This window comes from Amphibalanus amphitrite, unplaced genomic scaffold (genome assembly GCF_019059575.1).
Source record: "Amphibalanus amphitrite isolate SeventyFive unplaced genomic scaffold, NRLGWU_Aamphi_draft 000405F_arrow, whole genome shotgun sequence".
Lineage (NCBI taxonomy): Eukaryota > Metazoa > Arthropoda > Thecostraca > Balanomorpha > Balanidae > Amphibalanus > Amphibalanus amphitrite.
This window is the reverse complement of record NW_024881899.1, coordinates 277,771-298,842: the sequence shown is the minus strand read 5'-3', so window position 1 is coordinate 298,842 and position 21,072 is coordinate 277,771. Positions and strand designations below refer to the sequence as shown.

The 21,072-nt window shown below is 49.3% G+C and overlaps 1 protein-coding gene, 2 long non-coding RNA genes and 2 other non-coding genes across 8 annotated transcripts; 4 read left to right on the top strand and 1 right to left on the bottom strand.

Annotated features, from left to right (window-relative positions):
* Positions 1-982: 982 nt before the first annotated feature.
* LOC122390684 (mitogen-activated protein kinase 7-like) lies at positions 983-19,495 on the top strand. 3 transcript variants are annotated; one of them, XM_043383857.1, is made up of 5 exons: positions 983-1,004; positions 2,702-2,788; positions 3,097-4,305; positions 6,612-6,752; positions 17,698-19,495. In XM_043383857.1, the coding sequence occupies exons 2-5, from the start codon at positions 2,728-2,730 to the stop codon at positions 17,829-17,831; spliced, it is 1,545 nt and encodes a 514-aa protein (XP_043239792.1). In that variant the 5' UTR covers positions 983-1,004; positions 2,702-2,727; the 3' UTR covers positions 17,832-19,495. The 3 variants fall into 3 exon arrangements, with proteins under 3 accessions (XP_043239792.1, XP_043239793.1, XP_043239791.1); XM_043383858.1 differs by having other exon boundaries at positions 987-1,004; positions 17,701-19,495; XM_043383856.1 differs by lacking the exon at positions 983-1,004 and having other exon boundaries at positions 2,435-2,788.
* LOC122390685 lies at positions 8,118-11,913 on the top strand. Of its 2 annotated transcripts, XR_006258203.1 has the most exons (4): positions 8,118-8,429; positions 9,519-9,683; positions 10,044-10,121; positions 10,848-11,913. It is a non-coding gene; the product is annotated as an uncharacterized LOC122390685 (long non-coding RNA). The 2 variants fall into 2 exon arrangements; XR_006258202.1 differs by lacking the exon at positions 8,118-8,429 and having other exon boundaries at positions 8,960-9,683.
* LOC122390686 lies at positions 12,493-15,879 on the bottom strand. The gene is made up of 3 exons (XR_006258204.1): positions 15,734-15,879; positions 14,132-14,205; positions 12,493-13,252 (listed from the first exon to the last, which is right to left on the bottom strand). It is a non-coding gene; the product is annotated as an uncharacterized LOC122390686 (long non-coding RNA).
* On the top strand, positions 16,182-16,253 carry Trnad-guc. The gene has a single exon. It is a non-coding gene; the product is annotated as a tRNA-Asp (tRNA).
* On the top strand, positions 17,435-17,506 carry Trnad-guc. Its single transcript has one exon. It is a non-coding gene; the product is annotated as a tRNA-Asp (tRNA).
* Positions 19,496-21,072: the final 1,577 nt, after the last annotated feature.

Here is a 21,072-nt window from a genome sequence, read left to right as displayed (position 1 = left end):
CGCCATGCGACACAGCAATTGTAAGCTGCAGGTCACATTCGGACTGATTGGCTCCGCATATGTGCATCCGGCCGAGTGCTAGTCGATATCAGGGACGTTGGTCGGACATCGGACTGTTGTGGCGGCGTGCATTGTGCTGGTTGAAATTGTATTTCTGTTAGTGAAAAGCATTAATACATAACCATGGCCGCAGCCCAATGTTATTGTGGATTTCAGAGGGAGTGGCCAGTCAGGAGGGCCCCATATGGGTATGGATCCAGTGTCCAGTGGGATTGGCTAAGATTTCCGGCGATTGATAAACGCTTCTATGATAGTAAACCTAGTCCTATTGAGTTATGAGGGGAGGTGACGTGAGGGACCTGACCTTACTAAACTCTTGTGAAAACACGATACATACGAACGGTAAGAAACCGACAGCCATTCTTTCCGCCAACTGTCATCTTTCTGTGAAGGATTTCTTGGCACTGAGTGTTCAGAAATTGCGTTGTTTTTGGACTGTGTAGAGGCTCACAAGCGACAACATAGCTCAACAACCTGACGTACCTTAAATATGCGACTTGTACCAGAAGATCCAGCTTGATCAAAAGATTGGACATGTCAAATTTCAGCTCTTTAGCTCAAAAGAATTTTGAGCTGTCGTAAAAACCGTCAGTGTGGCACCATATCGCCTCCCCGCGCGGTCGGAAGGTAAAAGTTCGCCGGCTCTAACTAAACAAATAGTCGTCTTATCGCAAATTCATTGACGTCGTTCGAAGCGTCGTTCAATTTACTTTCGAAATATATCCTAACATAAACATTTAACTGCCTAGTGCAATCTCCAACAAGCAAAAGTTCCGTGCATTCATCCTCATACAGTGTTAGCGGCCGCCGCGCCGGCCGCCGGCCGCTGACCCACATTCGCGTCATCAGGGAATGCCGCAACTAATTTATTGTTTCCAACTTTTTTTCCGGAGCGTTCTACCTGGTTTATATAGCCTTGGGTGCGGGCTTGTGGTATGCCCAGGGTATGTCGCGATTTATATTTTTTATGGTATAAATTTGAATAGTTGACTGATCTGTTAATTCTTCCTCTACGTTTGATATATTCTAGTCATCGTTGTTCTAAATTTAAAGACATAACAAACCTTGAGCGATCAGGTGTGGACGCTCATCCTATTGCCTCTTCATGATGAAAAAAGAGTAAACGTGGTTTTAATTGTCACCTACTGGTTGAGCTCGTGACCGAGGTTTTTATTTGTAAATATCATTTCATGGAATAAGTTGAAACATTCAATGCTTCTCTTAGAAATGGAGGGTCAAAATTGAAATGAAATTGTTTTACGTTTCGTTAACCATTGTTGCGTGATTTTATAAGTTGAATTGATTTGGTTACCTACGCTGCATGATGCTTGGACTTATGGACTGGATAGGAAGGAAAGATGTAGTTGAGGTGAATCTCTGAATTTTCACTTGGAGAGTTTTGAGTTGAACTATGAGTGAAGTTTCAGTACATACATGCAACTTGCTAGGGTATATGTCAAGTTTAGGTCCTAACTACAATTGTGACACTGTTGATACGAATATGAAACAGCAAAAATTTTAGGTTTTAGGTTAGGTTAGGTTGTAGGTTTGTAGGTTTTAGGTTGTAGGTAGGTAGGTTTGTAGGTTAGGTTAGGTTAGGGTAGGTTTGTAGGTTGTAGGTTGGTAGGTTATAGGTAAGTAGGTAAGGTTAGGTCAGGTTTGATTATGTTTTTTCTTTTATTTGCGAGACATATGAGTATCATTTTTGGATTCAGGATGTCAAATAATGTAAAAATATGAAAAATTTACCAATGAAATCTTCTTAGGACTTTAACTGGACATTTACCACTTGCTAGTGACTGCAATTGTTAGTCAGCTGTCTCAGTTAATCATATCAAGGGCATAAAAATAGCATTGTAGGCATCAGATTGTTTAAGATTGAGCATTACAGAGTGAGAGATCATGCAAATTGTTATTATTATTGCTTCACAATGCTTTTTCTACATTTCTAAATCATCTGTTCTTATTGTGATGTTGAGAATGAAGCATTTCAATTCTGGACTTCTGTCTGCCCAGTCTGGAAAGCCTAAGAAAAAATGAAGTCAAAGCCCTGAAAACACTTTTAAACAATGGTATTTGGGCTCTAAATCTATTGTTTGTTAGGTTAAACAGGCTTTAAAAAGAACATTCCAGGTATTTATCTTTGATTCCTTCAAGACATATTTGTTTCTTGTAGCACCTATTAAATAATCTGATCAGCTAGCTGAGTCTGACATATCACACTGTAAGGTTGATATTTTTATCATATTTTGTTGACCCAGTTTATTTTTAGTTTTTGCTGAATAATACTCACTGTGATCTGATTCAGCAGTGTTCTTGCCTAATTCTCCAATAGTTACATAAAATATTCTTTTTTCCTTTTAAGCTTCATCAATTGAAATAGGTTTTTGCAATTTGTGGTGAACTAATGATTCTGTAAAAAATCAAATTTAGACCACTATTTTCATAACATTTATAACGAGTTTTGCACTCAGTTTAATGAGTTTACTGTACTAGTTACTTGAATTAGTTATAGCTTGATTATGTATTATACACTGCTTTGGTTTAATGAAAAAACTGATGTTTAAATGAAAATTGAATTGCTGCAGTCTACAGGCTAGTTGTATACATAAATTTCTGACATACATTTGCCTTATTTCAGATCAATCTAAACAACTGCCATTGAATATGGAGAGGTACCCCAAGATGCCGACAGAGACCATGCCCCGCTCAGGGAAGGTCAGCGAAGGTATGCTTTGATTCAGATGAGCAGAGTGTATTGAGGGCAACATGAGCTTGGCGAGCATTGTGTGGTTTCAGTTTGCTTAGAAGTTGGGAGATCTCCTTGACCATTAGGAACCAATTCAAGCCAGTGTACCAGCTGTTGTTCAAGCCTAATGTATGAAAACCTGCTTTGCACAGAATCTCATTTAGATTCATGCTCCTTAGCATATTATTCAAAGCAGTTTGACAGTGTGCAGTGTCATACTATGTGGTGTATTCATTGCAACAGCCCACTGCTTACATCAGGAGTTGACCTTGTGTCTCTGCCGACAGTGGTACAGGAATGGCTGGTCAAAGAGGACGGAGCGCTCGCCACCCGCCTACAGAACGAGGAGATCACCGAACACTACCAGCAGAACCGGATGCGCAACGGCGTGCTGCGCGTGGACGCGCCGCGCGCGCGCAGCGAGCAGCTGAAGGAGGACGAGCGCGCCGCGCGGCTGGCTGCGCTCGAGGAGCAGCGGAAGTACGAGCAGTACGCGGCCGACGCGGACGTGGCGCGCCGGCTGGCCCTGCAGGCCGAGACGGAGGAGGAGTCGCGCCGCCGCCGACAGGAGGAGGACGACTTCGCGCTGGCCGCCCGGCTCCAGGAGGAGGAGCGACAGAGGCGCCGCCAGCAGCGCGAGGAGCGCCAGGTGCAGCACGAGGCGCGCCTGCTCGGCCTGGAGGCGCCCGTGCGCGAGATGCGCCTCACCGAACCGCCGGGCGCCGAGCGCGTCTACCCTGACGACGACCTGAGCGACCTGATGGCGCCGCCGCCGCTGGCCGGACAACCGCTCAGTGAGGACGACGTGCGCAGCTGGCAGGAGGAGCAGGATGAGGAGGTGGCGCGCCTGCTGCAGGAGCAGGAGACCAAGCGGCGCGGCGACCTGATACCGCGGGACCGGGTGGCCGCCATTGAGGCGCAGGACCGCGAGCTGGCTAAGGTGCTTCAGGAACAGGAGCGCGCACGACTCCGACGCGCTAAAGAGCGCGCCAAAGAGAAGCGGCGCCAGCGGCAGCAGCGCGAGCGGCAGGCGGGCGGCGGCGGCTCGGGCGATGACCTGTCGGCTGACTCGGCGGCTGAGACGGCGGTGATGAAGGTGCGATCGGCAGATGCCGACTGCTGTCCGCCCCCACAGGCCATCAGTCCCCTGCCGAGCCCGGCCGAGCTGCGCAGCCGACAGACAGCGGCGGCGGCCGGCGACGGGAGGTCCCGGGCCGGGCCGGCCGTCCAGCCCGAGGTCCGCCCACGGCCCGGACCCTCGCAGCCAGAGGTCAGGCCCTGGGGGTCGCCCTCGCAGCCGGAGGTCAGGCCCTGGGGCGCGCCCTCTCAGCCCGAGGTCAGGTCACGGCCCGGTCCCAGCCCGGCGGAGGGACGACCGAGAGGCAGCGGCGGCGGCGCGGGCGGCGTATCCCGTCCCTCTGGCGCGGGGAGGACTCAGACCAGTCCCCAGCAGCAGCAGCAGCCTCTGCCGCCTCTGCCGGCGGCCAGCGTAGCAGGTGCGTAACGGGTCACTTGTCGAAACATTGAAAGATATATTTTGCGGATGGCTGGTGCAATCCAAAAATCTGTTTATTATTCGCGCTATGTACAGTTCTCGCTGCTCCCTTCAAATCAACGGTGCTTTTTTGTGATGGTTATTTCGTTTTACCTTTAACAGTAAAGTATTTTTTCTGACGAACGACTGACTGATAAACGTTATTGTATGGCGGGATTTTGTACGCAAAGGAGCTGGTGAGCCATGTCTTTTATTCGTTTGCAATCGTTGAACAATATTTCATAGGTATCACCCACATTCTGCAACTTTATGTAACGTCCTCGGCGTCCTCGGTCCTGAGCAGTAATCGCCACGCACTTTGTATGTGGATCGCTCTTACAGGGTGGGGCAGAAAGATTTACCTGTTTGTTTTTAGCCCATTACTCAAAAATTTTTGGACGGATTTTAGTAAGATTTTGCATACGGCTTCCCAACTGACTCGTGTATAATTGTTCTGATCGGTTTTAATTCCGTCGGGGTTGTTTATGAGCTACGGCGGAGATTACAAAAAGAGCCCAAATTGCGGCGCCGATGCAGGCTGGCCACAGCGTCCGAAGCGTTCCAAAACAGCTCGGTGTTGCCATGAAAACTGTTAACAATATAATGAAATGCCTTAAAGGGACAGGTACAGTGTCGACGAAGCCCATCCCAGGCAGAACAAGACATGTCCGCACCAAAAAGCTGGTTGATATCGTACACAAGATGGTGTCTCGAAATCCTTGGCGAAACATGCGCAAACTGGCAAAGGACCTCGATTTTTCGCCCAAAACGATCAGAAGAATCATAAACGACGTTTTGAGCCTTGAGTCGTACACGATGCAACGTCGACACCTAATTTCGGCGGCATCCAAGGAGAGGCGGCTTCACAGGGCCCAAAAGATATTGGAGGAAATCAGAAGCGCCGGTAGCAAGGTCTTCCTCTGATCTGATAAAAAAGATTTCCACGGTTCAGCCCCACATGAACTCTCAAGGCGACATAATCTTGGCAGATGGTACACGCAGCATTAATCCTGCTATCCAGGCCAGTTTTGGTCGCCACAACCCTGCTGGTGTCATGATTTGAGCTGCCGTCGCATCCGACGGCTCAAAAGGACCCTTGATCTTCATCGAGGCGGGTGTGAAAGTCAGTTCACACGTTTATGTCCATCTGCTAGAGGAACATGCTCTGCCTTGGATCGCTCAGTCGTTCCGAGACGGATACGTCGTCGTCCAGGACGTTGCGTCGTCTCATACGGCCAACTTCACTCAACAGTGGTGCAAGACCCACATGCCTGGATTCTGGGACAAGGACATGTGGCCACCATCAAGTCCAGACCTGAACCCGATGGACTTCACCACCTGGGCCATCCTGGAGAGCGAGATGTGCGCAACACCACACAGCAGCATCGCCGCTCTGAAGCTGGCCCTCGAGACGGCATGGTCGAATTTCGACGAGGACACCGTGCGGCGCTCGCGCCTCTCCGCAGGGGGAGGTTTCGGGGCCAGTGTCCCAAAATTGAGTTTCGTCTTGGGTGTCAGAGGGGAAAATTACCCACCAAAAAGAGGGGAGAGAGTAGAAAACTGCTGATTCGATTAGATCAAAAAGGAGTGAGAAATGACAAAAAGCATGCATTTTATTCTAGGGTGTAGAATGTTTGATGCTAACTGGGCATCCACACAACTGTCTTTCTATAGGTAAAAAATCTATGTTTTCTTGGTTGGGACTTGGGAGTGGAAAATTGTTCTTAAAAATGGTGGTGAGAGTGGAAAATGAATTTCATTGGGATGTCGTTTCCCACCCAAATAGACAAATTTTGGGACATTGTTCGGGGCAGGGGTGGAGACCAAAGGTGGCCATATTGGTTCAAAGTGCCGTTGCTGAGATGTGTACAGTCTGTCTTAAAAGTACCGCGCAAAGTGACGGTGGATCCATCAAGCCTGACCGACGAAGGACTGCCAAATTTGAGTCATCGAAGCAATGGACATCGTCGTCCATTCCCCAGCTCAATTGGTTCGGTAACTTTCAAATTATAGCAGGCCCTTCCTTGGTCAGGCTTGATGGATCCATTGTCACTTTGCGCGGTACTTTTGAGACAGACTGTACATGCTACTGAATACGTGTACCAAAAATCATTTATCTTAGTTCTGAACCGAAATATTTTCGAAGATCAAGAGGTAAATCTTTCTGCCCCACCCTGTAGATGTAAATACAAATACAATACAATACCTACGTAATGGGCACGCCACTTGCCGCCCGCTCGACTTCTGACCTCTCCGTGTCACCGCCAGGTGTCAGTAACATCGCGATGGTGATCGACCCGACCTACCAGCGGCGCGTGGCCAGCGAGCTGCCCTCGGAGCAGCCCCCGCCGCCGGCGCCGGTACGGCAGCACCAGCAGTCGCCCACTGCCATCGAGAGGCTCTCAGACGGTTAGTGTGGGGAATCTGAGACGGTTAGTGTGGGGAATCTGAGGCGGTTGGTGTCTGAGATCTGAAACGGTTTGTGTCGGATATCTGAGCCGGTTGGTGTCGGAGATCTGAGACTGGTTGTAGCTGAGTTTTGAGAGTTAACTTAGAGACGAGTATCGTTTTTTATGGTTAGACGGGCGCTCCTACAGCTGATCGGGCGATCGTCTTACTGACGAACAATCGGACATTCGAGCAATAATTGGGATTTATCACCAAATGAGTTCCACGGACGGCATATACTATTAGGGCTGAGGTTCTTAGATGGTAGATTTAGGTCTCCGGTTGTCGTATTGCTCTCAGGGTGGACTAGTAACTTGGTCTCAGGTTCGTCACTGGCTATATCCTGGGAAGAACCTCACACAACTCGGCCGAACGCGGCTGTGCCTGAGTCTTGTCTGTAATACTGCTTACCTAGTTATATTTCCCTCGTTGAGACGCCTGTTTGGTATGCTCAACGTGCACTCTGCAGTAGTGCTGCGTTAGCCACTGAGTTGAGGTAGAGGGCTATCAGAGGCGCTCCTAAATAAGGACCGTGTTCGTGCCTTGAGGCTTTATCAGTTCCCTTACGCGACTGAGGCGACCTCTGCACACGGGGTGGCGTGCGCCTTGTTTTTTTCTGGGGGGGGGGGGTCTTTCGGTCTAACATCAGAGCTGAAAGGATGCTAGGAATTCGGGGGAGACATTGGTCTGGGCGGGCTGATTCAGTGAGTCGTCGGGGCTGAGCCCGTCCAGTGGATAGGCCAGCGGCCACCCAGCCCTCTGCACCCACACCCACTGCACCCGGCTACGGGTCTGCTCCTGGGGTGGAGCTGCACGCATGGGATAAAGCTGCCCGTCCAGCCCGGAACAAGGCTTTGAGGCGTGGAGGATTTGGCTGTCCTAAAGATGGAAACGACGGAACAGCTGAGGGGGCCTGTGCCTGCAGACCGGATTCTAGTTGTGTTACCACCCGCCCGTTTTTCCTTAAAGGAAAAGGGCCACCTTTAACATGGGGATTTAAACTGAGATAGCCATCTTGTAGCCCGTGTCCGAAAACCTACTTGGCCACCCCCTTACGGCCGACTTCAGTCTCCATTCGTAGTTATCGGCAATTTTAAAAGAAAATATGCCAGGAATGCGTTCTTATCCCAGGAATGCGTTCTTATCCGACAATACAGCCACCCGCGGCGAGGCTTTGGTTTTTAACCAATCAGCTTGCAGCAGTACTGATCAGGCACGGATCCCTGTACTAGCGAGCAGACCACGAGCAGTTGCGTTATTTTTCGTTGTCTGTTCTGGCAATCGGCCGGCGGATGAACATCCGCAATCGAAACTTGAAATCCGTCGCGCTGATTGGTGATGAGTTTCATGAGCTACTTTCATGAGGTCTATGAAAGTAAACCTATGCTATGCCCTGAACAGATGACATCTCGTTTGGTAGCCAATTGCTAAAATGTATTTTTATCTTACGCAAGGCAGTATACCATATTTTATACCGTGGCTCTGATCCGAAATCAGGGCATTTTTGTTCGAACAAATACCTATAACGATGAAGAAGTGCGTGATCCGCGGAGCAATTAACGACCTACGTCGGGTCGGGGTTATATGGCCTTGGGGTCGGGACTGATATGCGTGTGACTGTGCACAAACTTGTGACAAGTAAGTACCTAGGTACCTAGGTAGGTACCTAAATTCTTATTTATTGCAATGGCTCTTCTATTACTTTTGTTTTCACAGAACTCTCCCCTGGATTAGCAAACCCTTTTGAACTGTTCAGGCTTTCACAACTGAAATGCCAGACTGGATAAAAAAACACAAGTTATGCCGAATATGTCATGCGAAGTGGCGTGGTTGCAGCGTTGCCCCGAAAATTTCATCGCACATCCAGCATAATTTTGCATGCGTCAAATTCAGCGCATGGTGGCAGCTGAATTTTTAGGCGCAGGGTGACCGCATGGCGCATAATGTTTATGCAAATGGCTGTCACCGAATTTTTTGACACACTGTGGTCAATCTAGCAGCAGACTTGCCCTGCGGGCGCTGGCAGGTCTGAAGAGAGTCGGAACTTCCGGCCTGGGCCTTGTTTCACCTTAAGATTCTACAATGTGCCACACAAATTGTGGTATTGGGTTTTCATGGGAACATTAACTAATTCAGACGCTCAGAAAGGGAAGAGCGTCTGACTCAGAGGCCCCGGAACGATCTGTCTGGTTGATATAGCCTTGGTCGGTAGATATGCACATGTGCTTTATGTAAAAGTGGCTTAATTTTGGTGCAAACAGGCACCCAACTTTCAGTGGAAATCATGCACTGGAATTTCAGCTCAAAATTGCTTGCTTCAAATTTTGGCGCATGAGGGGCTCACGGGCATCCGGCGTAGTGTATGGATGTTTTCCAGTCTGGCTGAAAGGCAGAACTCAGACACATTTATCCAGCCCTTCAAATCCCATTTCCTGGTTGTGGTAACACCTACCTTTCCATGGGGGTTTGGTTCATCTCTTGTCTACACAGTTTTCTTTCACTTATGTGCTGACAAGAAAAGGAAACTCACCAGAGCCCAGTTTCACCAAGTGCGGTAAACTCAATTTGGGGTAAACTACTAAACTACCCCACTACTTAACTACAAAAACTACCCCAAAATTAAGTTTACCGCACTTGGTGAAACTGGGCTCAGTGGAGCTATTCAGCTTAATACACAGAGTATGTGTTGCATGGACTAAGCATGTGTTGACCCTTTTTTACTTTTAGGTTCCCGCTAAAAAAAAGAAGTACAGAGAAAAGTGGATGAGGGTGTGTGGCATGACCAATGAGCCAAGACCACATGACCACTTAAACTTAACAAGAAGTGCGCACCATGATAAGCACAGTCAAAAACGTTTGCGTCTAAAGAACAGTGCTGTGCCGGATCAGAATGTAAGTATTTTTTAAAAGTGATGAAAATGCCTGCTATATTGTTTAAAAAAAAGTTATCAAAAGACTTTGAATATTGTTTTTGTAACACTTCACTCTAAAGTTATTCCTAGTACCAGACATTACAGCTTTAGTGCAGAGTCTTTATTTGTGATATTTTTAGCCAAAAATTATTACTAGTACCGAGCCCTTACAGCTTTACAGCACTAGTACCTTGACCTTATTTTTTATATTTTTTAGCCATTTCAACCTAACCGAATATCTGTATGTTTGTATGTTATTGTTTTGATCTGTATTTTATGCTACCTCCCTATAGGTAAGTTTTATTAAAACATGTGGTAACGGTGTGCTGATTTTTTACAGATTCCGTATACGCCTTGGGTTGCTGTCGCTGCTCGGTCACCCACAGATGAAAGTGATCAAGAAATGGACATCACTCAGGTAAGATTCAAGCGTCCTTTATTTTACACATAATACACTAAGCAGTAGCACCCTAACCGCAACATATGGGAATGCATTGCCTGGTGGGTGCCTACTGCCTACCTGTATGCCAAGTTTCAGCTAAATCGCCCCAGTAATTACAGAGTTATTGAAATGGGAACAAATTCGGCACCTCTTCTTTTTACATTTTGCACGTGCAGTGGGGGTCACTCACATAGATCAAGAGCATCCGACCTTTGGTTGAAGGGGTGCAGCTACCCTACAAAATTCACCGCAAGACCGCCCAAGCGGCTGCTGAGATATGAGCCTCTCAAAATCACTTCTTTTGCAACTTTTGACAAATAACACCCTTGACTTTTCACGTGGCACGTGCCACGACGGTCCCTGTAATGTATCAAGAGTAGTCAATTACGGGGTAGAGGGAATAGGGCTACCCAACAAAAAAAAGACCGCAGGCCAATCGGTCCAGCGGTTGCTGAGATATAAGCCTCTCAAAAGCGTTACAGGCCGGGCCGGGTCGGGCCGCTCATACTGAGCTTTTTCCGTGATATTGAAAAGACTTCGCTTCGCTCGCTCGCTCGTAATTAACAATTCATGGTTGACTATATGGATTAAGCTAAGTGATTGCGCTCTATTAGCACACTATCTAAGTAGCCCTTAATTGCTGCCGGTGCGTTGACTATGAAAGTGAGCCGAGCTGTGACGCAAACCGTGCGCCTTTTTCAGGTGTGGGATCACTCGTGGAAGTTCACGGCGGATACGGAGCCGTGCATGCAGCTCTGGTTCGATCCTGCTCAGGGAAGCCCCAATGACGCCGTGGCGCGTATCTGGGCTGAGCGGGTGGTGGCGGGCGCTGCCGCGTGGCTGGTGGCCGCGGCCCGCTCCTGACCCGGTCGCCCTGTGCCGAGCACAGAGCGCCGACTGAGGTCAGTCTTGTGATCGAGCTTCCGCGCCGGAGGTGGAACAGCTGGAGCTGGCGGTCACCTGCGCGGGCTCGGCGGCCTGTAAGCCGTGCCGAGACGAACCGCGACACTCTTGCTAGATCTGCACCCCATTGTAATCTTCTGTAGTCGATATTCGGTAGGTACTCAATGCTCATTTTTCTGATATTAGACGAGTGGCGTGTTTTGATGTTACATTGGAGACTGCTGTCTCGGGTGGCCCGACAGTGTTCGATTGTGGTGTAATGTAGATACATAGACGGGATGCCGCGGCTCGGATTCGTAGCTGGACTACCATGTGCCTGTCGATTGAGATGCTTTGCCTGGCGATTGAGATGATTCGGGGCGCGGCCCCACACTGACGCCATGGTGCAATGAGTGACTGGCGACAACTAAGCAATTATGTACTTTTGTAGAACACATGTTTTCATGGATACTAGAGGCAGTCCTTTTTTCGCTAGCAGTCATTTGGTTCACGATACTTTCGATACCGACAAATATGTTCGGGCGGCCGGTCCGTCCACAGCTAATGCGTGCTTGCCCGCCGATGCCTAACGGAGCGCTGTGCTGTCTACGCTCACTGGTCGCTGGCCCGAGAGCCGTTCGGTTGCTGCTGTTAAAACAGTTCTCACAAAAACACGCTGGCTGGCTGCCAGTTCTTCACCAATGAGAGGCCCAGTAGCATCAGCAGGTAGCATTGTTTAATATTACTATTCCATTTTGTTTACCCATATGTCCGACCTAGAGCCGACTGGTAAAAAGCGGCAACCGAGCAGCCCTCCGCAGCGCTGCAGATCATGTACGCTCGATTATACACAATATATGTGTCTTTCTTGCACACAGAGACATGACGTTTTGTAGAGCTTTTATATCGCTTGCGGCTGAAAGGAATATTGTACATTTTAGAGCTTTCATATACGCGAGAAAATATGGTGCAAAAAACATTTATGAAGCCTGTTGAATTTTAAAGGTTGTTGGGGCATTTCACAGACTGTGTCGGTGGGCAGGGCAGCCCGGCCCCGGCCGCCGCCGCCGCCGCCTCCTTCACTGGTATGTGGCAGGGACGGAAGCTTCGTATTGATATACCGGGGTGCAACTCAAGCAGCATATCACCTATCAAACAACCTTCGGTTATGAAGTGAATGAAAACTAAATATTATGTATAACTGTGGTCTGCGCTGCGGTGTTTCCAAAGTGGAGGAAGTACGGGGAGCTGGACCCAGACTCGATGAGCCCTCTACTACGGATCTGGGTCTTCGCAGCTGATCGTCTGTGAATGAGAGATCATATGATACCAATGCATACCGAACGGATAAAAAACAGTGCCATTATATATTTGCAATTCTACAGCTTTACGTAAGCCCATCCTAGTGAATGCATTACTACGCGTTGATTTGACAACTGACATCCGGTTGAAAGCGTTTTTTTTCGGCCAACAGCCGGCCAGCAGTTGTTGCAGGCCGGCCTCGTTGGGAAGCAGGTTCATTTTCCGACAGCCACTGCGTGCGGAAGCACTCTCTGATGGCGCGGACGGCGCGCGCCGGCTCCTGTTTCTGTAACGTGTAGAGGCGGGTGTCGAGCAGCTGGGCGCGTAGCGGGCGGTCCTCGAGCACGCGGAACACGGCCGGCTGGCGCGGGTACAGGCGCTCCCTAAACAGCAAGCCCGAGTGGTGGCAGAGTCGAGCGTCGCGGCGCGGCAGAGCGCGCGGCGCGGCCGCCGTCTGTTCCAGCTCGGCGTCGGCGCGCCCCTCGGCGAACAGCAGGTGCAGCTGACGGTCGGCCAGGCAGAAGCCGCTGATGCCAGGTGTGCTGACGTCGCCGGGCCGGCGCGGCGCGGCGCCCTCGGCCGCCGCCGGGCTGGGCGGCTCGTTGAGCTGCTGGATGAGCTGCGGCACGCCGCTGCGCTGCAGGCCGCGCTGCGAGACGACGGCTCACGGCCAGCAGGCGGCCGTAGGCGCAGCGCGCCGGCGCCGGCCGCGGCAGCAGGTCCAGCGGCACGGCCAGCGACACGGAGACGGACAGCTGCGCCGCCGACTGCAGCAGCTGCAGCGGCCCGAACGGCGGCGGACACGTGCCGCGCTCAATGTCGGCCGCCGGAGAGGCAGCCGGTCCGGCCGGCACCGCTGTCAGCGGCACCTCCACACTGAGCAGACGCACGCCGCGCGTCAGGGCAGAGACGTCCACCACCACCTGCCGCGCACACAGAGGGCCGACAGTGGTGACAGCGCGCGGCGGGTCAGACCTCACAGTGGGGATAGCGGCAGCGGGTCAGACACCCTTATAGAACAGCACGGGGCGGAGCCGACAAAAGAGGACGAGGAGACGATCATACAGCCGACTGAGGTCCGGGCACCGACTGACTCAAAGTGCTGAACATGTCAGTTGTCACACATTTCTAAATGGATTCTGTAGGACGGAATAGTGTCTCTTCCTTCCAAGGCTTACTTGCAGAATAATATGGAAAGACAATATTTTTACAAGTTGTGTTTTTATGACATAAGTTCTTTATAACATTTCAACACGCAAACATCATACCTTGACAATTGTTCACGATGAAGATCATGCAGGAACATTTCATATTAAGTCACCCTTGATTATTTTGTTGATAGTGATGCGAAAGGCAAATTACCAAAGTATATATTTGCAATTATTTGAGTTAATAATTTCAACTTTTTTGTGTTGAAAATTGACTTTTGAAACAATAAAGGCAAATGAATTATCAGTGTCTGGAAAGGTGCAATGCTGAAAGCTTCTTAATACATTCTAATTTATATCTAAAGCTTTGTGATATCCAAACTATCAGAAATAACCAAGGACGTAACCAAGGAGGGGGGAGGGGCACGGGAGCCATGCCCTCATGCCCCTTCCCCCTCGGTGATGGCGATTTTTTTTTATAAAATAAAACCAGCTGTGACACACCCCCAAAATAGTGGGCCTAATTCGAGAAAATTTTCCTTTTTTGGAGGGAGTACAACACTAGGCCACAACCTGTGACCCCCCCCCCTGAGCAAAATCCTGGCTACGTGCCTGGAAATAACAAAGCACATCCTATCCTTTGATGCCACTTACCAGCAGCTTTGCGCACTACCAAACAGCCACCTTTGGGCCTTTGTTGTTCTTGTTTTGGGCATTGTCAGTGGTAACTGGAAATAATCAGACATGATGGTCAGAGTAGGGAATGTGACTACAACAAAAATCATTTGATTCCTATAATATAGACATGATTTAATAGAAGACCTTCTTCTTAAGAAAGTGTGTCATGGATACCAGCTAATCTGTATGGTATTTATCTCCAGTATTATCATATAGGTATAACAATTATCACCACCCGCCAACATTGAATGTAGGTTTTAGGTTGTAGGTTGTAGGTGGTAGGTTGGGTATCGGTAAAGCTGGTGTCACCGTCAGCGCTAACCGGTAAATGTGTAGATAAAAGGAATCTTAAAAACAATCTAACCTAACCTTACCTTACCAACTGACCTACAACCTACCTACCCACAACCTACCAAACTAATATACGCTGACAGTGATGCCAGCTTTACCAATGCCGTACGTTGTAGGTTGTAGGTAAGGCTAGGTCAGGTAAGATTATGTTTCATTATATATTTACTGAGAAGACGGCTGAATGCTCTTGAGACGTGGCTATACATTTACATTTTGTAAGTAATTTTCAGGTTTCAATGAATATTTCCTAGTGGAATATTTTGAAAACCATTCTAAATGATGACCTTTAGCATTCAATAGTACTTTAAAGCTAATTAACCACATCGCCAATGCTAGGTCACATTGCATGCCTACTTCCACCAGCAGCTCCATGGGATATATGATGGGCAGGGGTGAATGGAATATTTTTTATTAATATTCTTGAAGAAAATTATAGGCATGAAAAGAAGATGATCTGCCTTTGAGATTGATATGTGATGCCTACTTTGGAGGAACATAATCATAATAATTACACAATCATAAAAAATGCAATGTAACCAAACAGCCGCTTATGCCGCAAAATGAGAATCAAGCCAATCACTGAGGACAAACAATTTCAAACCACCAAAACCAGGGATGCGGAGCCGTGGAAATTTCAGACGGCTCCGGCTCCGGCTCCGCCTCCGGAGAAAAAAATCGGCTCCGGCTCCGGCTCCGGCTCCGGGTGAAATGTCAAGGCGGCTCCGGCTCCGGCTCCGGCTCCGAGTAAAATGATCCGGCTCCGGCGGCTCCGGCTCCGGTGGCTCCGGCTCCGGCTTCTACTCAGTACACCCCTACGCGATCAATAAAATTCGGGTGGAAGAAAAAAGGCGATGGGATTGGTACACGCTGCTTCTGTATTTGTATAACAAGGCTATTTTGAATACCACATTGTTTTACGCCTTGTACTGTCAAACCGAAATAGGTAAATAATTGTTTCCTGTTCTACTGTTATATATGTTTCCTCTTAAGAAAAGGAGCCGGAGTCGCCCCCTTTTTTGACGGCTCCGGCTCCGGCTCCGGCTCCGGGCTATATTGTTTCACGGCTCCGGCTCCGGCTCCGACTCCGGGCAAAATATGCCGGCTCCGGCGGCTCCGGCTCCGGCTCCGGCTCCGGCTCCGCATCCCTGACCAAAACTATATTCTTGCTATTCACCAATAATCCTAAAATAGCGTTCCATGGCCATTATATGCATCTTTCACCCTTACCTCCGACAGATAACTAGCGCCACGGGCAGACACACGGGGCGACAAGTTGTTTACAACCGCTACAGTCCGACGAGTCTATCCTCCTCAAGGCTGATTGGCTTGAGTGTGACGTCATTGCTATGACATCATACAGTAGCTGCGGTAGAGAGTATAAACATAGTACCAATATGTTAAATAGTTTGAAATACTTTTTAGCGAATTATGCACTTCTGGCACCGGTTTTGAAAAGAAAATGGAAAATAGTAATGTCAAAATAAAAACCAACGATATTTTCATATTTCAAGAAGGTGGCACTTTTCCTTTAAATCGTTGTCGTCGCAGTCACTTGGTGTGTGAAAACCAGTCGCTGCCTCGTACTCACGTTTCCAGCCTGTGACGTCACCCTTGTAACCGGTGTGCCTAACATGGCTACTCTGATCGTTTTCACTTTTCGGGCCCTTCATATCACTCCTCGATAGTATAGTGGTGAGTATCCCCGCCTGTCACGCGGGAGACCGGGGTTCGATTCCCCGTCGGGGAGCTTTTGGCTCCCGTTCGGGTGGTACAGTGTGCGTTCACCCACTTTCACGGACTTTGCCGGGCTTCCGTGCCAACGTTGAACCCAAGGTTGCGCCACCCGCACATGCCTCGGTCCAGGTGCAAAATGACACCTGGACTGTCATCATTTTGCAATTTGATTCAGTCAACATCAGGCGTTTGTCCACCAAAGCATTTATGCGAATTGGGCGGAGCAACCATTAAATTCAATGCCGAGGCCTCGACGGCTGCCTCAACTGACGTGGAATCTTCGCCACCAGCCGCAGGGCAGCCGCAGCGTGCCATGCAGGACAGTACGCATGTCTAGCGTGTAGTCGTGGCGTGAACCTGTGCTCTAGTTATCTGGGCTACGCAAGCTTGACGGGTGTTTCGAGAACTGCCAATACAATGGGAGCACGCTTTCGAAGGGATGATATGGTGTTGTTCATTTGTTCGTTTGATCCATGAAACAACTCAGACCAGTCATGGCCCACAATCGAATCCCCTGATCCTGATAAATCACACACGAGGTTAAATCCTAAACATTTCAAATGAAGATTTTCGTATGCCGCCAAGTTGTCCTAACGGACGGTGAGAAGCTTCATGTGTTTGATGAAATCGTCTGTCCCGTCCAGGGCTTGGTAAACGGTATGTGTGATACCTAACTGATATTGGAGATCGCAGATCTTGGGAATGTCCCTTTTGCTTAAAGTTTCAGCTTTCATGTCAGATGTCAGGTGCCAAAGTGCCAAGGAACTGAAAAGGGGTCAATCATCGGGTTCACCGCTTGCAAAAGATAGGCAGCTATTCTTTCCAATCTAGCCTGAAACTATGGCTGGCTACTGCCTACTCTGCCTTCTAACGGTTGGATCGCCGTGAGCCGTTTACGTCATTGAACTTGCGTTCTTAAAGATAAATCCTCCTTAGTCATTCCCCTTGCATGACTTCACCAATGCGTCTCCTGTCCCACACGACAGTTGACTGGCGAGTTGTGATATTTCTGTCTGACCATCATCCAATCTGAAACGGGAAACCCGTCCCGTGCTTAGGTTACGAACTTCCCTAACTGTGCACGTTGACTGTGGCCGTTTTGACGAATCTACCAAGACATGCGTGACGCCTGTTCACAATGGCCTCGGCTCAAAGCCATTTTCCTCAAACTTTCAGGACCGGGAAATGTTAATCTCCTCGTTAGTATAGTGGTGAGTATCCCCGCCTGTCACGCGGGAGACCGGGGTTCGATTCCCCGACGGGGAGCTTTTGGTGGTTATTTAGATCACTCCCCCCCCCTTCTCCCCTCCCTACTGTCAGATTATCAACTCGCTCACAACCGATAGCGTCTCCGACCCACCCCGGTCCCTCGCCGACCTGACGCACCTCTGCACTATTTCCCGATCTGACCTCCCGCGCCCCTTGGTGACCTGACCCGACCCTTGCCCCTCTGCCAGCAGACCTGTATGAGGAGGACGAGGACGAGCCAGCGCCGCCGTATATGCCCATCCAGGGCCAGCGGCGCACCAACTCCATGGAGAAGGCGCGCCGGCGCCGCGGGAAAGATGGAGCCAACTGTAAGCAGCAGTGATCGCAGCAGCTCGTCAAATTTTGAAGGAATGATTAATATCTCCACCGCATAACCCCTGTGATGAAGACGGGGGTGACGGTGGGATCGAAAACTAGGTGACGCAGATGTTTATGCATATTCTCAACCACGAACACACGGTTCACAGGGACCAGTATTTGCGATTGGTATTGCGGCTTTTGCCGAGTGCCAGTGAGGGCTTTACTCTATCACATTTATCTCAAACGTATGGATCTGCAAGGAAGATCATGGTATAGATAATCATGTAGTCGATAAGTAGGGTAGTTTTATAATATATGTCACGACTCACGTGATTAGTCTTACATCACGCCAAAATACGTGTCGAATGCTTCCATAACCAATCCGTCCTACCATACTCTAGGCCCCAGAACTAAATGGAGTTCGTTGTGGAGCGACCTCCTGTCATCGTTGGACCAAATGCTGATGATCCATTGCTCACTGCAATGAAACACTCACGCTCAAATATGGCGACCAAATGTGAACAAATCTGTATCGTGAATCTATGTTTTGTAGATCTTTTGAATGTCGAGCTGTCTTTACTCGTTTTTCACTACGATGTATGAATCTCATGTTATCGTAACTTTTCTACTTTTCTTGATTGGGAGCTGGCGGCTGTATTATTATCACGCTTATGTTGAAGTTATTGATGTTCTTGTATCGCAGCACTGTGTTGAACGCGCGGGGGGGGGGGGGGGTAGCAGTGATGCGTTGGGTGTGTCTGTTTGCATGGTGAATGGCAAATGTGTGTGATATTTGCGGTGGGGTTAGGAGTCTGGCAATGTTTTGATTGTTGCGTGTTGGGAACGATCGGCTTTGGATGATGCTTTCGGAGGTAGCGGATCGTACCGGCGGGCCGCTGTGGTTCACTTTTTTCACGCTGAGAGTGTATTGTGACGGCCTTTCTGCTCTATGTGAGTTGTTTGGCCGACATGGTCTGCCGGAGATGTGTAATATTAGCGTGCTGTGCTGGATTGAAGTGAACAGGGGAACAACACATTCTGTGACAATGCCCGGGTGAAGGCCTGTGATTTTGATACTCTGCTGAGAGTCCCGGGTACCAGGATCGGTCCCGTTTCTCCATTCTGGAGACACCTCACTGCTGCACGAGACTCGCCGGCTGTTGTTTGGTGACTTGTATCCAATCATCGCAGTGACCGGTTGTACGCAGGCGTCAGTAGCAAGCACCTCACTGGGCGGCGCGGGGTGCACCACAGAAGGGGACCACACGCAGCGGTGTGCTACTGTTAGCGGGATGTGTGACCGGTGGCTGCACGGCGCATGAACTACCGAACTGTCCGCACTCCCAGCCCACTGCTGGTTATCTGGTGTAGCCTCGCTCGCCGATGTCCTGTAACACTGATCTGACGCCTCTCTCACCAGACTCATACTCTGAGCTGGGCTGAAGAGCGAGTGGCTCCCGTCCACCTGTACTGCGGCCGGAAAGGATTGGTGACCGGTTGTGCTGCTCCGGTCTGAGGCTGGTCACTCTTGGACTCGGCGCAGCGCTCAGCGGTGGCTCGCGGAGGCTTTCTTGGCTTGTGGTGGTCCTTGATTGATGATGCTGATCTGTGTCCAATTTGGCCGAATCTGTTCCACCATGCTCACAAATATATAACAACAGCAATATAAGCTAAACGATGGTGTCAGGTGTGTTTACGCTGTTACTAAACATGTATGAGAGATTCATACGTGTGAACTGTGAAATGCTTCAGAAAGTGCCGAAGAAGTGATGGCACTTCGCGGCCACGAAACCACCGACTGATAAGTGGTTTCGTCCGTGCGGTTTGATGGCCATCTCCAAGGCCATCTCTTTGCCAGGAGCGTTCGTTTCTCGCCTACTAAATACTAAAAAGCAAGGTATATAAAAACTTAAATGTTGCTAAGAAGTTTATACCTATGCCTTGTGGTAGGTAGCAATCACGGTGATTATAAATCGTAAAAAGCTGTGCTAAAAAGGCTTAAATATATATACTATACTGGTAAAAAATATAAAATAAATAAACAAAAAATAGATACTCTGAAAAAAGGCTAAAAATTATGCATACCTACCCTGTGAAAAATACTTTAGCTATTTTGCAGTGCTTTAGAGCTGAAAGAGTCGCTGCCTCGATTTCGCCGACACCGCCGCCGTTTGTAAAAATTTGAATGACTTTCATTTCGCAAATCTCAACATTTCCTGTCCTTCCGGTCCTTCCCAAGGTTATAGCAGGGGGGCGACACGGCTATTCGCGCAATGTATTCAGTTATGGGCCGCGCGGGGCCTCGCGATGACGCGACTGGAGGCAACTGCTCAGCGCGCTAGGATACTTCTGGCGAGGCCGGGCGCTGAACGGTGTGCAATGAATGGGTTATGGGCGGGCGGACAGAGATAAGGTATTGAATTGACATCAGCAATCGGGTGGGGAGGGAGAACGTTTCTAATCGAGCTTGGGATGGGGAAAGCCGAAAATGTCACGATCGGATCATAGCTCCGACAGGGCCGGGTGCCGTACCATGTGTAGTATATTTAGGCGGGCAGACAGAGATCAGTTATTGGATTTAAATTCACCTTACCATCGGTTTCAGGTGGTGTTTGAAGACGTTTTTAGTCAAGCTCGGGGTCGGGCAACCCACTGGCGGATCCAGGGGAAGACATTTGGGGCAAATGTCTTCCCCCACAGGCCACAACCGGGGCAGCGCCCGAAATCGCTTTTCGAGAATAAAAGAAAACTTCACAACTATTCTGAGGAAATGTTGGTTAATCACACTGCACAGCAGTGCGCAAGAAATCGAAATCCGAGCTTCTTTTTTTAAATTAATTCGGAAAAACCTTTTTGAGGTTAGCCCCCGCAGTGTCCAAGACCGCTTCCTTATCCGCCAGTTGTGAATAAGTCTGAATGAAGTCACGGTCGATACCGAGCTTCGGCGGGACCAGGCGCCGCATACGTTGTACGTACCTACGTACCTACAATGAAAAGGCGGACAGACACCTGACCCCACATCCTACTGCTGTGACCCGTGCTTCTGTGGGTGAAGCACTGAAGCATCACGCAATCCCACAGGACCTGCGAGTCGACGAGGTGGCCGCTTTGGCCGCCGGGTACTGCAGCTCCCTGGAGTTGCCTGGGAGTGGGACCGATGGTAAAACAACAGCTCCGGCGGTGCCCCTATGAGCCGTAATAATTAGTGAATTCCCGTAATGTAGAGATCATATCCTCAATGATTTCCATTACGGTTTTATATT